General features: G+C 38.7%; 1 protein-coding gene across 15 annotated transcripts in view; it reads left to right on the top strand.

Moving 5' to 3' along the window:
• LOC106867275 (F-box and leucine-rich repeat protein 13) overlaps positions 1 to 19,058 on the top strand; it is a 148,531-nt gene that overhangs the window by 8,462 nt on the left and 121,011 nt on the right. For 13 of the 15 annotated variants that reach the window (XM_089338276.1, XM_089338279.1, XM_089338275.1 and 10 more), the window contains one exon: positions 14,859 to 14,926. The exons of the other annotated variants lie outside the window; for them this stretch is intronic. In XM_089338276.1, coding sequence (XP_089194402.1) covers positions 14,862 to 14,926 — 65 coding nt within the window. In that variant the 5' untranslated portion in view covers positions 14,859 to 14,861. The remainder of the gene's footprint in view (positions 1 to 14,858; positions 14,927 to 19,058) is intronic. 15 annotated transcript variants of the gene reach the window in all.

Here is a 19,058-nt window from a genome sequence, read left to right as displayed (position 1 = left end):
TGCAACTGTAGGGAGATAGATTTAGATATCTTACTATAGATGTAAACAGAATTTTAAAGAAATAACTTGCTCCTGGTTATGGAAAAGACTTGTGGCTGGACCAAGCCAAAAATTACATTGTGTTGGAATGATATGGTTGTTAGAGCTGTAAAGGTTAAGAGACAGGTATGGAAAGCCTAGAAGGAAGGTATTTGTAGGAAGCATTACCAAATGGCTAGAAGAGCAGCTAAACAACAAGTATATTTAATGAAGAATGAGGCAGAGAAGAGGAGATATGCATATGTCTTACAACATGAGAATTAAAAGCACAAGGTATTTAGGATCAGAAGACTGTGTGTGAGAGAACTGAGATTTAATTAGTGAGAAATATATTTGGAATGACAAAAGCTTGCTTGCTATTGATATGGAAGAAAAGAAAGTGGCATGGAAATACTATTATGAGAGATTGTTGAATGTGGAGAGTGAATGAGATAAAGACGGGCTACTTTATGCTGAACCTGTAGACTGACCAGCAATTCAAGTTGATAGCTGCATAGTTGATAAAACAATTAAGGACATGGAGAGAAGAAAAGTGATAGGCTCATCATGGATAGTTGTGGAGATGCTCAAAGTATTCAGTTAGATAAAATTCATGATTAGCACCTGGATAGTTAATCAAATTATACAAGAAAGAGTCATACCCAATGACTGGTATTGCAATGTCATTGTAAACTGCTGCAATAGCAAAGAAGATGCCTCAGAGAAGCAGTTATAGAGGAGTCAAATTAATGGATCAAGTTATGAAGGTAACAAAGAAGGTCATGGCTCAATTGATTCATGACAGGGTAGTTTGGTTTTGTGCCTATGGATGCAATCTTTCTAATGAAATCTTTCAACTGCAAGAGAAATACTTCGATAAGAGTAAACCATTATTCTTGGCTTTCGTTGACAGGGTACCATGTACAGTAATCTTGTGGTCACTAAGGAAATTAGGCGTTGGTGAATGGCTTGTGAGAGCTGTACAAGTCATGTTTAAAGACACAGTAAGCAAAGTGAGAATCAACAATAACTTCAGTAGTAAATTTAGTGTAAGGGCTAGAGTCCATCAAGCCTTAGTCCTCAGTTCCTGTCTATTCATCATAGTCCTATGAGGCATCATAGAGGAGTTTAAGACTGGTTGTCCATGGGAACTCATATATGCTAACGATCTAGTTTTCATAGCTGAATCTCTAGAGGAAATTCCAAGCATTGAATTAAACTTAGAATTGAGAGGTCTGAAAGCAAACTTAGGAAAGATGAAGGCTTTAGTAAGTAGGAAAGAAGACAAGACCCTGGTACCTTCAGGGAAATGGTATTACCCAATATGTGAAAAAGGTGTAAATGTAAACTCCATATGCTGTACCTAATGTAAAGCTGTAGGCAAAGAGATGTAGCAGAATCACAGGCATAAAAACAACAAACATAAGCTTCATATGTGCTCGATGCAGTGGAGCAGTATGTTTAATGAACACACTAGAAGTAGACTTTCATGAATGCCTGGATGACTTATTAGATGTAATTGATAGCTTTTGTTACTGAGGAGATGTAATCAGCAAGGGGGAGGGTTGCTGTGAATATATAGTCGCCAGAATAAAAATGGGTTGGAGAAAGTTCCTTGAAACACTTCCACTACTAATAACAAGGGGTTTGTCCACAGAGTGAAAAGCCTGTGTTGGAACTGCAGTGCTCATGTTAGTGAAACATGGGCCTTGAATGCAGAGAACATGAAAAGTTTAGAAAGAAATTAAATGAGCATGCTCTGTTGGATGTCCTATGTAAGTATGCATAAGTGACATATATAAATGTGCTGAGAGAAAAACTGGGCATAAGAGGAATCAAATATAGTGTGCAAGAAAAAAGATTGTGCTGGTATGGATACATGATACATATGGACGAGGGAGTCTATGATATTTACTCACCATGGACAATTACCCCTGAGGGCAACAGATAATGATTTAAAACTTCTTAACATATTGGAGAGGGGGTAATTAACCAACAGGGGAATTGTCCTATGGGGGGGGGGTAATTGTCCTAGTGGGGTAATTGTCCTGAACGGGATGATGACTGCAGTATAAAGAAGTGCCAATCACAATATGTGGCTGGAGCTTGTGGACAAGGGAAGACATGGGATGAAGTGGTGAAGGCTAACCTTAGGACCCTTGGATATCTGGTGATACATGGTTCTCAAGAAGACTCACCTATCACAGCAAGACTGACTTCTAGAAGCACTGTGGGTGTACATATTTATATGCAAACAAATGGATACCTGCTCCAATCTCCTCCTCACATCACCCCCACTACAGCTCTTCCACAGCAGCCCAACCTCTTGATGTCACTTTTTCTCATATTGTTCTCTACACCCACACATTGTATTGATTTCCCTAATCATCACACTCGACCCACTGAATTTTATCCTCATGCACTATGCCTCACTTTCTCTCTGTCCCTCTTTTGTAGCCTACCCAAACACATCATCTCTCTCTTGTTCTTCCCATGACAACTGTATCATCATTATTATCCTGTTATTGCCCTCTTCTTGCATCCAAATACTTCCCCAATGCATGCAACATTGACCATCCCCACTCCCACATCCACCCTTCAACTCTATTTACTCCTTACAGATGTTGCCTACTTCCCCACCATCTCCTTTCCTCCCATATTCTCTTGCAAACCTCCACCTACTCCTAGTTTCTCACTTCCCACTCACTTTTACTTACCTCATACCTTGAGGTGCCACCTGGACTCCTCATCACCCTACTGATTCGTTTTTCACTCTTTCCTAAATGTGAGAAAGCCCTTACAATAAGAATCTGCTCTGCCTATCCCTTTTTCTCATACCTTAATCCTCATCTGTTAGCATAAGTCCCCTCCCTTCAGGTTTTGTAGGTGTGCAAGATGCATGGCAACCTCACTAGTGCTGGTGACATGAGAAGAGCACCTAGTACACACTGGTGTTAGGAAGGGCATCCAGCCATAGAAACCATGCAAAAGCAGATACTAGAGCATGAGGCAATCCTTGGAGCCATCAGGTTCTGTCAAACTATTCAATGTATGCCAGCATGAAACATGGATGATAAATGATGATGATGCATTCACAATTTATGATAGTTGGAAATTTTCATAAATTTCATATGGAAAGATGCGGGAAAAAAAACAACTCTTTTTCTATAAAACAATATCACAAAAGTGACCAAAAATGAAACAAGTATTTTGGCTTTAGTTTCCGTGTTATTTTGTCTAGCATTTACTATGTCTGGTCCAGCTGCTTTAGGAATTGTAACGGTTGTCTCCCTTTCACTGTTTGCCTCCATTTTGGTGAGCGTTTCCCTATCAATGTCTGTAGATGAAGTATTCAAGATCTCCCCAAGTTGATTATCTACCATTTTGACTCTATGTGTATAGTTGCTATCACTTATTATTATCATCATCTTAGCATGTCGGGCAAAATGCTTAGCGGTGTATCATTTATCTTTACATTCTGAGTTCAAATGCCACTGGGGTTGACTTTGCCTTTTATCCTTTCGGGGTCAATAAATTAAGTACCAGCTGAGTACTGGAGTCGATGTAGTCGACTTATCCCTCCCCACAAAAATTTCGGTCCTTGTATCTATAGTAGAAAGGATTATTATTATTATTATTGAAGATTTTGGCCAAGGTGCTTGCCAAGAGATTGGCGCTTGTCATGGGCAAACTGATCTGCAAGGCGCAGACATGCGCCGTGCCGACCAGGTCTATCCATGACAACCTCCATCTCATGCGCTACATCGTAGAGAGGGTGGGTAATGAAGCTGGTGCGGGTGGGGCTTTGATCAATTTAGATCAGTCTAAAGCTTTCGATAGGGTCGACCATCGATACCTGGCAGCTGGTTTCGGTCCGGTCTTCCGCGGTTGGATAGCTGCTTTATACAGCGGCATCTGCTCGGTCATACGGGTGAATGGCCATCTATCGTAGCTGTTCAACATCTCGCATTCAGTTCGCTAAGGATGTCCTCTCTCCTCCCTTCTGTATGTATTGACTCTCGAGCCATCACTGCGGAAGTTGGAGGCTTTGAGAGGTGTCCCGCGCAATCTGGGATGTGGGAAGAACATGTCTGCCTATGCCGACGACGTCACCGTGATGGTGTTGAGCCACAGGCATATTGACCTGATTGGCAAGACACTAAACGAGTATGAAGCGGTGAAAGGTGTGAAAATTAACGTGGAAAAGTCAGTGGGCTTGCAACTGGGCACATGGAGGGGCAAGTCCATGCCGACCAACAGCGTTGTAGGGCGCTGGACAGATGGACCCGTTAAACTGCTCGAGGTCTGGTTTGGTCCGGACCTCCAGGTGGAGAAAAACTGGGAAGAGGTGATGAACAAGGTGGCCAATCTCACCCAGAAATGGGCCAAGAGGAAGCTCTCCTTGAAAGGTCGAGCGGAGGTGGCGAATGCGTACATCGCATCCGTCATCTATTACCGCTTGACCGTCGTCCCTTGTCCCGACCGCTGGTTAACCAAGCTGGAACGCTTGCTCTTCAACTTTTTGTGGAAGGGTCAGGTACCACTGGTCAGGCACTCCATCTGCTGTCAACAGCCGCTGAATGGAGGCCTTGGCATGCCGTGGTTGCTGATGCGCAAACATGCGCTCAGGCTACAACATCTCAAGCGTTTCCTGGACGGTGAACAGGTATGGTCGCCGTTCGTCAGACATGATTTTCTGCAGCTCGTTTCTTTAACAGAGCTGCAATCCTGGATCAAACGTAGACCGAGAAAAGGCGCTTGGCACCTCGAGTGCTGCCAAGCTCTCACCGCCCTCAGTCAGGTGGGCAGTGCGATCGGTAGTAGCTCCACTTTAGCGTTCGATAGAGGGTTAGTGGAGGAAAAGTGCAATGACGTTTTCGGAGAAACTCTAGGCGTCGAAGATAATCAGTTAAACAGTCTGTTCGGAAGAACTTTCGGGCTGGGGGCCCATAGATAATTTCCAAAGGTCCCTGGCCTGGCAGTGCTACCGCGGTGCGCTGCCTGTTCGAGATAAACTCTACCGGTACGGAAGTGCCGTCAGCCGGGCCTGCCCGAGGTGCGCTCAGGACAACGAAACCGTTCTGCACGCACTCATCCTGTGCCCGAGTATTGCTGACCTATGGGTTTATGTCGAACAGCTACTGTCACGTGTAGAATGGATCCGGCTATCAGCTGAATCCATTGTGAGGATTGACCTGCCGACCTCCTTTAACCGGGAGGGCAAGGCAATTTTCCTATGCCTAGTGGCTGTAGCGAAAGAGGTGGTATGGTGGACCCATTTGAAAGGGCTAAAGTCAGACACTTTCCTCTTTGGCCATGGCCTCATCAACTCTTTCAAGTTCCACTTGAAAAGGAAGATGAAAGTAGAGAGGGAAGTGCTGTCTCAGCAAATTTGTTGAAAGATGGGTGACTGTTGGAAGAATGGCCAGTATAAATGGACCAATTCTGAGAATACACCTGTAGAAAAAAAGGTAATGTAAAAGGAGAAAGAGCTCTATACCCCTTTCTTATTTTTTCTGACCAGGCTCCTGTGGCTTTTGTGGGTTTTTCCACGTGTAACCTTTTCTTTTTCGAAGTGCCTCCCCCTATTGGGAGTTTTATTTGTTATATCTTTCTCTGTTTTTCCTCTGTTTACACGAACGTTTTTCTACTTTTCGAACAAAACCCTATGTAACCTTCGTCCTGTCTTTGTCCTTACATGTTTTTGATTTATATTATCCCTTGTGGCCAATAAAACGAATTAATTATTATTATTATTATTGGTACTACTAAAGCAGCACGGTCCCGAACGCGCAGTCATGCGTCCGCGCTAGCTAGTCGTGAGTGGTCGATCCTAACTCTAACCCTATCCCTAACCCTAGCCCTAAGGATCTATTTTAAAACGGGGGCACCAGTATTTTCTTAACGAAACACTAACGAAACACTTTGAAACTTGGGACACTGGTAGAATGTGTCATATAAAACATCTTTTACTCTTAGTCTTCTTAACAAAAAAAAGGAATTCGCAAGTTATTCCATGTTAAAGTTGTCGTATTTCTGTAATTTCAACCAATCACTGACGTCTATTCAGCTGAATAGAGTTACTGCTGGGCGGTCATAAAAATGTTATTCCCTGTGACATTTCATCCGGTTTAATCGTAATTTATACGCATATATTGTTTATATAATAAATTATGCTGTGCGTATCTATGTGTGTAACAATTTTAGTGTTCGGATTCTAGAGTTAGGGTTAGGATTAGGGTTACGGTTACGGTTAACAGTCTAGTTAGGGTTAGGGGATTAATACGATATACACCGTTACAGCGCTAACTGTTTTCAACTGAATAGATGTCAGTGATTAGTAGAAATTATCGAAATAAGACAATTTTTACATGAAATAAATTCGAATACAAAAATTTTTTTCTGTTCTATAACACAAAATAGATAAGTATACAAAGTTTGAAAGTCTTTCGGTACCAAAAACACTACATAAAACATAAATGAAAACTTGTGCCCCCGTTTTAAAATAGATCCAGCCCTAACCCTAAACACGTATTCATTTGCACACGTGGGTTAGGGATAGGGTTAGGGTTAGGGTTAGGGATAGGGTTAGGGTTAGGGTTAGGGTTAGGGTTAGGATCAACCACGCACGACTAGCTAGCGCGACTGCGCGTTCGGGACCGTGCTGCTTTAGTATTATTATTATTATTATTATTATTATTATTATTATTATTATTATTATTATTATTATTATTATTATTCAAATTACGATGAAAGTAAACAAATAAAGTTGAGATGTATCGAAAGATAAGGAAATAATTTTATTCTCAAATGCAGGATAATGCTAATAATATTGCATGAACAAGATAAACTACTATTATTTTTCTGCAAAATAGGGGTAGTTTATCCTGTTCATGCTATATTATTAGTATTATCCTGCGTTTCAGAATAAAATTATTTCTTTATCTTATTATTATTATCATTATTATTAAAATGGCGGTGAGCTGGCAGAATCGTTAGCACGCTGGACGAAATGCTCAGCAGTATTTCACCTGTCGCTACGTTTTGAGTTCAAATTCCGCCAAGGTTGACTCTACTTATCATCCTTTTGGTGTTGATGAATTAAGTACCAGTGAAGCACTTGGGTTGATATAATCGACTTACTCCCTTCCCCAAAATTTCAGGCCCTGTACCTTTAGTAGAAAGAATTATTATTATTATTTCTATTAACTGTTTTACTGCTGTCTTTTTTGTTCTGAAATTCAGATATTTTCCTTGTGTTATGTGCTGCTATAATTTGTGTTAAGTTTTTGCTAGTGGAAAAAGCCAATCTAATAGTGTGCCAGTGAAAGTTGCTATTGTATTTGTTCGATTTAGGTAAATGCTTATCTATAACAGTGAAAAATTTAGCCGGAACGTTAGTAATTATTTGTCTACAGCATTATACCCCAATGTATCTGTATTGAGAATATATGTTCAGTATCAAGTATTGAAATGGCTGCATGTATATTATTAGAAGAATTCTTATAGAGAAGAAGAATAAATTTTAGAACTATATATTTACTACATAAAAATATATTTGAAAACTTCTCAATGACGAGCATTTAGGAGACAGAACACCATTGCAAATGCTCAGAAAAATGCAGTAGCTCACAGAGGACAACCTTGCTGAAAGTAAGTTGCTTAAACAACTCTTTTTCTCTAGGTTACCACAGTATGTTCAAGGTATGCTCGCCCATTTGACTGACGTTAGCACAGTTGACCAACTTACAGCATCGTCAGATAAAACTTTGGAGTATGCAAAATCCACTCCAGAACAGAACTCACCTTTGTCAGTTGCAACAGTTTCTTCTGAATTCAAAGAATTTCATGAATCTACGCAGAGGACTATAGATAAGCTAGTCACAGAAGTTCGTCTCTTGCGTATCAATAGAAGTTCTTTACCTTGTCGCTATCGTCGTTCTAATTCCCATTTTCCCAGCAGATCAAAACCTTTTTGCTGGTATCATTATAAGTTTGGTTCTACAGCTAAGAAATGTATTTTACCTTGTACATTTAAAACTCAAGAAAACTAAAAAGCTGAACTCCAAGCGTGGTCGCAATTCCTGGCACATTTTCTCCTAGTCGCGCATTTTTCATACTAGATTTCAAGTCTTAGAAGGAATTTATAGTCGATTCTGGAGCGTCCTGCAGAATATGGCCATCTTCTGATATATCTCTTCAAACAGCTCTTCTATTAAAACTTTCAGTGAGATTTCACTCACACTGGACCTGAATCTCAGACGAAGTTTCCAGTGGGTTTTTATCATTGCTGACCTTCCTCACCCAATTTTAGGAGCTGATTTTCTCCGATATTTTTCACTATTAGTGGATGTCAAAAGAAAGAGACTTATTGATAGCAGTACACAGTTATGCACTTTAGGAAGACATTTCAATTCCACTTCTGTCAGCCCACTATTTTTTATTGTGGAGCAACCAGATAAATATCAAGCCTTGCTTCAATCCTTTCCTGAATTTAACTTTCAATGTCAATGCTTCAGCACATACAACTACTCATCATATAACCACCAATGAATCTCCCGTTTTCTCGCATCCTAGACGTTTACCACCTGAAAAACACAAAGCTGCTAAAGCAGAGTTCAGCTACATGCTCTAACTTGGAATAATTCGTCCTTCAAAGAGTAACTGGTCTTCACCATTTCATTTAGTGAGAAAGAAATCTGGTGATTTTCGACCTACTAGTGACTATAGACGACTCAACGCTATTACCATTCCAGATAAATATACAATACCTCATATTCAGGATTTTGCATCTTCTCTGCATGGTTGCACTATTTTCTCAAAAATAGATTTGATCTGGGCATACCATCAAATTCCTGTAAACCCAGATGATATTCCGAAAACGGCTATTGCAACTCCATTCGGGTCATTTGAATTTCTTACCATGCCCTTTGGGTTAAGGAATGCTGCCAGTACTTTTCAACATTTCATTGATGAAGTAATACGCAGATTAGATTTCGTCTACATCTATATTGAAGATATTCTCATCACTAATTCTTTCGAGAAAGAACATGAGATTCATTTGAAGCAACTTTTTGAAAGGTTTTCTCTACAAAATTCGTATCAATGCTACCAAATGTATTTTCAGTGTACCTTCTCTCACTTTCCTTGGACACACCATTGATAAGGATGGAACTAGGCCTTTGCCAGAAACAGTTGAAGCTATTGTGAAAATTCCAGTTCCTGTTTCATTAAGACAGCTCAAACAATTTATTGGATTAACTAATTTTTATTGATGTTTCCTACCTCATTGTGCTAAAACTTTATACTCTCTCAATAAATTACTGCGACTCCACAAGAATAGAACAGAAAAGATTACTTTAACTCCTGCTGAAATACAAGCCTTCGATGATATTAAGCAAAAACTCTCATGTCTCCATGTTAACTCACCCCTTTCCTGATGCCAAAATTTCTCTTGTAGTCGATGCGTCCAAAATTGGCAACAACTTCACCATGGCAAATGGCAAACTCTGGTGTTTTTCTCTAAGCAGTTAAAACCAGCTGAAACTAAATATAGCGCATTCAGTTGTGAACTGTTAGCTATTTACCTCTCAGTTAAACACTTCCAACACATTTTGGAAGGGAGAAACTTCACAATATTTACGGACCATAAGCTGTTATCTTTTACTTTACACTGCAAGGTAGATAAATTTTTTCCAAGAGCCATTCGACATTTGGATTACATTTCACAATTCACAAGTGATATACGATATATTCCAGGTTCTGAGACATTGTTGCAGATTCTTTATCCCATTTACATGTAAACATGTTATTTTCAACTGCAGAAATTAACTTGCATGAAATGTTGGAAGATCAACCATCTGTTGATTTGAATAATATACAACAACCAGAACTAATTCCTTTTGACCTCCAATTTTTCCCAGTTGCGACATCAAACAAACAGATCCTTTGCTATTTTTCTTCTGGTAAACCTCGCCCTTTAGTTCCTGAAAAGCACCGCCATATTGTTTTCTCAGCACTACACAATGTTTCACATCCTGGTATAACATTGAAGCTTATTACAGCTCATTTCGTTTGGCCGAACATGCGTCAAGACATAACTAATTGGACTCATACCTGTGTCGATTGTCAAAAATCCAAGGTACGTAAACATATCCGTGCACAGTTAGGTACTTTCTCCACTCCAGATGCACGATTCCATCACATACATATTGATATAATAGGACCTTGGCCTGTAAGTCAGGGCTACACGTTTCTATTAACTTGTATTGATCATTTTTTACACTGGCCAGAAGTTATTCCACTCACAGACATCTCTTCTCAAACTGTGGAACAAGCATTAGTCACAGGATGGATTTCTTGTTTCAGAACACCTGTAAAGATAACAACAGATTGCGGTCGTCAATTTGTGACATGGAAAGTATTAGAATATAACTAAATTGCTAGGATTTGAACTTCACTTTCTTTATCATTATTTTTTCCTTATGTTACCGACCTGGTCCAGTATGTGATTATTTCTGCTATTGCTATTCTGAGCACTGATTTGTTATTCTTTTTATTATTGCAAATATATATATATATATATTAATAGTTATCAAACAGACAGTCAGCATTGACACCTGCTGGATTCGACTACTCCACATTGATAAGGGGCAATCACCCCGAAACTAGTTTGTGGATGTTGAACCAACAAAGGGAAACTGCTGACCTCTTCTGTTTGAAGGTTGTAATGGACACAGGTTTGTGTGTCACATATTAGCTTGGCGATAACTATTAATATCCAGTACTGCTGCCATAGCCTCCTTTAGAGAGATTTAGAAATATTAGTATTTCTATTAATGTATATATGTATATATATATATCTATAAATATAATATGTAACAATTAATTGGTTGTCATAATATAACTCAGAGTTTTGGATGCCAGAGCTGAAGTCTGCTCCGGCATCTCGTCAGTTATTAAGATAAGCGCTATGAAAAAAAAACTGTTGAATAAAGGGAAATTGCTCCAATAGGCATGGGGAAAGTAATACTTCATTCATAGAATCCACATATACACACACACACACATACACATACACGTGTGCACACACACACACACATATGTATGTGTATATATCTATATACATACTCATGCGTGTACATATGCATACAAACACACATATATACATATGTATGTCTACACATACATGCACATACACATGCATATATACCCATGCATGCATCACTATGCTCATATACACATCGTTACACGGACACACACATACATACGTGGGATAAAAGGAAAACAACCAAATTATCCAGTTATATATATGGTCCTTAAAAGAAAAGGTGTCAGCTATAAGATTCACTGGAAGATCTTGGCCAAGTGTAAGCCTTACACCAGTGGCAGTAGAAGGTGCGGTCTTTGCGATATGGAAAGATGGCTCATCTAGAAAAGTTCTTTAGACCCCACTAAATGTTTAAATTCAAGAACTGAACTTTTTGGGTCATGTCCACATATAGCAAAACATTTGCTACGTTTTTGGACCCCACCAAGACCACAGATAGAACCTGCTTTTTATATTATGTCCACGTACAAGCCCTTCATATGTCTTAACATCTCTTATATATTTCTTATATATATTTCATTGCTTTATATATTTTTTTTGTATATTATTTTTCACCCTACATGTGCACGAATGATTGTATATATACAAGTGCAAGACTCTATCTGTTGTACTTGTCTCCTTCTTTCATACATATATGTATGTACGCTTATATGGACACGCACATACACTCACTTGCACACACATACACATGCACACACATACAGACACATGCAAATGAACCCACACATACTTCCCATACACACACAGGCACACACTCATACATACATGCACAATTATACATACATGTACACACACGCACATACAAGCACACACATGCACACATATACACAGAGAGTAAAGTACAATTACTCCACAGACACAACCTCACTCATATACACATACCCACATGTACACACACATACATACATACACACATGCACACTGCAAACAAAACACACACACTGCATATACATATACGCACACACACATACTTCCAACTACCAGTAACCTTCTACAGACCATTCTCCTATGCACATGTGTAGGTAGACACAACAAGCAGCCACTGCTACCAAAATTCTTGCTATAAATTCTTCCTATGACCTTAAACGATACTAAGTCCAACCACACATATACATAAACAGCCACAACCACACACACACACATATAGTGCTATCATTACATACATACACACACACACACACATACAGTGCTATCATTACACACAGACACACACACACAGACCTGCGCACACGCACATACCCACATATACACACACATACCTCCTTCTCTTGCACTCTCCTGTCTTTGAAAAGAACTTTTTCTTCACCCTTTCCCTTCTGGTCATTTCAATATGTGACCGCGTGTGTAACGGCAATTTTCTTTCTCCGTCTTCCCTTTGAACTTTTTCTATATTTCTGATGAAGAGTTCCATTCAAAACGTGAAATCCTCTTTCTTTTCTTTCCTTTCCTGAGCGTCCAATAACACTGTACTTATTCCACATCCTCGCATTGTTGTTTTTTCTTGCTTGTTCATGTTTGGATTGTATATATTTATATCATCATCATCATCATCATCGTTTAACGTCCGCTTTCCATACTAGCATAGGTTGGACGGTTTGACTGAGGACTGGTGAAACCGGATGGCAACACCAGGCTCCAATCTAATTTGGCAGAGTTTCTACAGCTGGATGCCCTTCCTAACGCCAACCACTCAGAGAGTGTAGTGGGTGCTTTTACGTGTCACCTGCACGAAGGCCAGTCAGGCGGTACTGGCAACGGCCATGCTCAAAATGGTGTCTTTTATGTGCCACCCGCACAAGAGCCAGTCCAGGGGCACTGGCAACGATCTCACTTGGCTTGCCAGGTCTTCTCACGCACATATATATATATATATATATATATATATATATATATATATATATATATATATATATATATATATATATATATATAGTGTAGGTATTTAGGGTAAATCCCTATTATTTAATTTGACTGTCTCAAGAATTTCTAATAGGAAATTCCTTACATGTCTATTTAACATGTAAAACTTTCATATGTAATGGAGTATAAATATTACGAAAAGAATTTCCAATTTCCTGTTTTACACACACACACGCACAGAGAGAGAGAGAGAGAGAGAGAGAGAGAGAGAGAGAGAGAGAGAAAGAGAGAGAGAGAGAGAGAGAAAGAGAGAGAGAGAGAGAGAGAGAGAGAGAGAGAAGAGAGAGAGAGAGAGAGAGAGAGAGAGAGAGAGAGAGAGAGAGAGAGAGGATTTTAATGCAGTTTGCATCTATGAAATTCATCCACAAGCTATTAGTTGGCTAGAGGGCTAGAGTAGAGACACTTGCCCAATGCAGTGGGACTGAACCCAAAATTACATGACTGCAAAGTAAGCTTCATAATCACTTAACTATACCAAACAAAAATGGGAGAACAAATAACATTTAATCCTGAATTGAGATTTGAGTATACAAGGACTTACCTGGGTTTATAAACATTGGTTAGGTGTTGTGCTATCAGTTGAGGTAACACTACTGGATTACATGTGTGTGTGTGTTTGTGTGTTTCAAGCTCTTCTGTGTTTTCTATTACCATTTTTCATAGCATTTCAAACATAGAGGGTGGAGTACAGATAAGGAAGGAGGGTGTACTTGTTTGCTGCAACAAATGTATTCACAAACTAAATAAAGAACTCTGTACTTTGAAAAGTATAGTAAAATATATCTATTAATCTATATATTAACTTCTATTTTGTTTGCAAGGTTCTTTATGTGGATTTGTGTATTGAAAAAATTGTGTCATGTCTTGGAGGGGCCATTACGCCAATAATGATAGTTGGTTAGATATTTGACCAATTGACTTACAATAAAGAAGTGATATTAAGCCAGTGCATATATTTATTATTATTGGTGTAATGACTCTCCCAAGACACAACAAGCTTACATCTTTGTTTCAATTATTATTGATTTCCTTGGGTAATGGCAACAATAACACAATATTGACTGGTTCAACTCTCACCTGTAATTTACTGGAAGTAATGAAGGTTATTTCAAGTGATCATATTCTCTCCTACATACTCAGTCATGCTGACTACATCCTCCACAAAAGCTACTTGACTGGTTGATATGGAGTCATCTACCGACACACTCCAGTTTCTAGCTAACAGACATGCAGTCTCCTCCATCTTTACCATCTCTACTACGGTAGCCTTTGTTTCTTCAAGCTGGTTAATCTGAAATCATTTCCATTTGATTCACCCACTTCTTCCTTCATCATCCATATAAGCAGCCTCACCTCAATTTCCTTCCATGTTTTTCCTGCAGTTGTTAGAAAACATCATTTGCATTGACCTAATTAAAACGAGAGAAAAATTCTTATTCTAACATTTTGTAATTTTTCCAATAAAAATGATGTGTTTAGTTGCTGTTGGATTCACATCTTCCCTGATTGCACAGGCATTCCATCCTGACCATCCCACCCCTTTCCAAGAACAGTACATCAAAAATCAAATTAGGTAATATAGTTATCGATTTTTAGGACAAAGGAGATTTGGTTACTTTATCTGCTAGTCTTAGCAGATCAAAGGATGACATAGGGGTTTATTTGTTGGTGAGAGAAAAAAATTATTTAGCAACAATTAAAAAAAAAATGTATGTATTATTAAAAATGTAGAGTAAGAAAAATATGTGTATGTTGTTTATGCATAAAATGTATATGATTTAAAATATAAATTTATTGTCATATATTTTAGGTAATGCGTGAATTGTTTCTAAGAGCATATGAATACTTCAACTTAAAATTAAAATGGAGAGGTCTTAAGTATGTAGCTTTTTAATGAAATTTTCCAAATTTTTTTCTTTTTTTATGTTGGAACATTTTTTTTATGCTTTCATCTTTTTTGCAAAATAATTTTACATGAATGAGATTATAATTTTTGGTTTCATCTTTAGATACAAGCATTTTCAATATTTACATCTACACCATTTTTTCTTCAATCGTCATAAGGTTTCTTACTGAATTCCTAAACAGTAGTAAATAAGCAATATTTGAGTGGATTTCAACTAAGAACTTTTATTTTTAAAACTAAGAATAACTAGACCATTGTTTACCAAAGTAAGGAACCCTGGGGATCCATAAAAAAATTTTTGGTGTTCTCTTTTTATTAAAATTTAATAAAAATCTATCTTGTAGTAATTATTTTCAATAAAAAGTAACTTATTTACCTAAGTTTTAACATCATCTCCTTCTAAATAGTCACCTTGCGCAGAAATATACTGGTCTCAGTGTTCCTGCCACTTTTGGAATCCAGTTTGAAATTCATTTTCTCTAAGCAAGTTGAGGACCTTTTGTAATTTGCTCTAGATCTCAAAAATGGTGTTAAAACGGCAACCTTTGAGCTGCATTTTCACCTTAGGGAAGAGATGGAAGTCTGCAAGTACTAAATCTGGCAAATAGGGATAGTGCAGAAGCAATATGTTTTTGGTGAGAAACTCATATGTGAGGAGAGCTCAGTGACTGAGTTCATTGTTGTCATGAAGAATCCAGTTCTTTGTACTCCACAGATCCAGTTGCTTTTGCAGAATGTCCTCCCTCAGATGCTTCAAAACATCATAGTAGAACTCTCAATTGATGGTCTGGCCCTGGTAGGTGAATTCTTGATGTACAATACTGCAGATGTAGACAAAAACGGTGAACATGCTCTTGATTGAGGTGTGGCTCTGCCATGCCTTCTTTGGTTGTGGAGATTTAGGGGGTCTTCCATTGTGATGACTGCTGCTTTGTCTCAGGGTCGTACCTGTAGACCCAACTCTCACCACCGGTGATCATCCTCAACATGAAGGATCGGTCATCAGCAGCATGCTGATGGAGATCTTGACAGACTTTGGTGCAATGTTCTTTCTACTCAGTGGTTAGTAGGCGGGGGTCAAACTTGGCAGAGAAACACCATCTGTTCAATTCAGACGTTAGGATTGCCTACACAGACCCATACGACAGACCAACAACATCAGTAATGTCATTGATTGTCCTCCAACGATCCTCATGCACAAGCTGATGAATTTTCTGGGGTTGACAATCATGGCAGGTCTTCCAGATCACTCATCATCTTCTAGGGACATCCTTCTGCTTTTGAAGCACCTGTGCCACTCGGAACACTGCATAGGACCCATTACCTCATTGCTGTAAGCTTGCCAAAGCATGCTCAATGTCTCTGTAGCAGACTTCCTAAGTTTAATGCAAAATTAGATGTTGCTCTTTGTTCCAACTTCCTATCCATGACAAAATCGCAACAATAGTGTGCATGTGATCACTAAAACACAAATTTCACAACTTGTGAAGTAAACACTGTGATGTCACTTCACACTCTGCCTCATAAAGCTCACTGCACACACAACTGTGTGCTGACATCTGTTGGCATGCTACAGAACTAGTCTTAGAACTTTTTGATACCACCTCATAATTAATATAAAAAATATAGAAGCTGAAGAAATTCATGATGGTCTGTATTTACAACAATTAGTCAATACAAAACTTTACAAAACAGCTTATGTTTAATTACAGGAGTGGTGTATCAAACATTTTGCACTTTGCTATTCATCCAAGAGTGAGAACAGAGTAAGTTGTGTTCTCATTTTGGCTGTAGGCATTTAAATTTGCAGTAATTTTACCGATATTGTGTGGGTTAAGTAGTTCTGTGAATTGTTAGATGTTTAAAGCAGTAATTTTTTACTAATGAGATACAAGATCTTGAATTTATAAGCGAGTAGAGCTGTGATATGCATGCCTTTATCCTGAGATAATTAACTGCAGAAAGAATATGAAAAGACATCAAATAGGAATTAAAGATGGAATACAGATTCAGTTAACTAGATGTACTTTTTGGTTTTAGCTGGTTTTTGACTTTATACATAAACAACACATACACTGACACACAAACACAAACACACACATCAGCAGTTCATATATCCGAAAGAGAAGCACACTCTAAAACATTAAAGCAGTTATAATTTTTTTAGGTAGTTAAAAGTTATGGCTAGTCATTGAGTGACCATTGGTTTCACACATACCTTCAACCATGTGAGTCTGATGAGTCACTTATACTGCTAAGCTTGTGAAACCAATGGTCACTCTATGACCAGGCATAACTACCTAAATACACACACACACACACATTCGGTCAGTAGTTCATATATATATATGAAAAGAATCACACTCTAAAACATTAGAGCAGTAATATTTAGAAGGTTGTTTGTTATGGCTGGTTACAGAGTGACCATTCGTTTTGCATACTCTAAATAGGCTTAGGAAGGATCTACTTCACACCCTTAGCTCCAATGGACTTGTGATTACAATTGAGACCAACCTAACTTTTAAGATATTTTGTTGGATGTAGTTACCTGTTTATACAGGCCCTACCATATGACAAATGAGTGATTGTCATGCATTAACACAGCCTTCTGCAACCCACATATCATGTCCAAGAACCTAGTGAAAGGTGTCAGTAAGAAGATTTTGAACTTGTTGTCTATAAAGAAATTTTTGACACTACTGCCCTTATAATGAAGCTTTGGCCAGGTCTTAACACTCACAAAAGGAATTGCCACCATAAAGTCACTTGGTTTGCCCCACCCTTCTCTCTCAATTTCAAGATTTGCATAGGAAGGATATTTCTTAGATTAGTGGGCAAACATATCACAAAGTCACAACGTAAGGGTCTCTTTCAATTGTGCTCCCAGCATTAAAGAAATATTAGCGAACACTCCTAAACCACACATAGAGGTAGGATGCTCATGCAGAGTAAACAATAAGTACCCAGTGGTAGAGTGGTGATGCACCTCCAAAGGTGTGGTGTATAAGATTGAGGTGGTGACCAGTGCACTGCTGACAGCAGCAACACCATTGTAGCAACAGTAGCAGTGGCATCAACAGTACATCCATACCCTGCAGTAACAACAACAATTGCAATGGAGGCAGTAGAGATGGTGGTGGCAGCAAACACCAACAGTGTATCAAGTAGCTACAGAAGCCATGATGGTAATAGCAATAGTTACAACAGCAACAAGAGTACCAGCAATACATCTGGCAGTAGCAACGACAGTGGCTTTGATGGCAGCCAGCAGCAACAGCACCAGCAATGATTCCAGCAGTGACAACAGCAATGGCAGCGATAATGACAACAACAACAGCTCTAACACCACCAGCACAAGGGCACAGACACAGAAATATGTTGGATCTACAGGCAACCCATTCAAACATCATCTTAGTAATCACAAGTTCTCTTTTAGGATACCAAAGAGGTGTAATGTCATATCCCTGGCCAACTATGCATGGTATTTAAAGGAGGTTGGTACATCATACATAATTAAATGGAGGCTTGTAGAACAACTGGGACTACCGCAACTAGAGCAAACAATGTAAGCTTTGCTTGGCTGAAAGACTCACTTGATCCAGGGACATTTTTAGACTCCAAAAGAGCAATGTTTAGTCAGTACCCTCATCAGAGAAAATTTGTGTTGAAAATATAGAGTTCTTTGTTTGACAACTAGGTAAATGCAGCCAACTATGGTGGCCCTATCTTAGACATAACTGGAACCAATCTAAGTGGAGTCACTCTGTCTCACCCAAGCTTTTGCCAGTAGAATTTCATTCCAGAATTTTCTTGTTTACAAAATTAACTTACCATGAAGTATTCCTCCCTCCAGTTGTAGAGAGGTTATGAGCCTCTGGACATTGAGTCTAATGAGTCACCTATACAGCTAAGCCATTTATAGGTGAAAAACTAATGGTCACTTTCTGACTGGCTATAACAAACAACCTTCTCTCTCTCTCTATCTTTCTCTATCACTCTCTCTTTCTCTCTCCTTCTCTGTGTGTGTATATATATATGTTTGTATATATATTGGATCAAGTCATAAATATTTCCGTTTGTTTTTAAGTAAACTGTAATGAGGCA

The sequence above is a fragment of the Octopus bimaculoides genome, chromosome 20 (assembly GCF_046866305.1).
Source record: "Octopus bimaculoides isolate indiv1 chromosome 20, ASM4686630v1, whole genome shotgun sequence".
NCBI lineage: Eukaryota > Metazoa > Mollusca > Cephalopoda > Octopoda > Octopodidae > Octopus > Octopus bimaculoides.
Note: the sequence above shows the minus strand (reverse complement) of the source record. Positions and strands in the feature narration are given on the sequence as shown.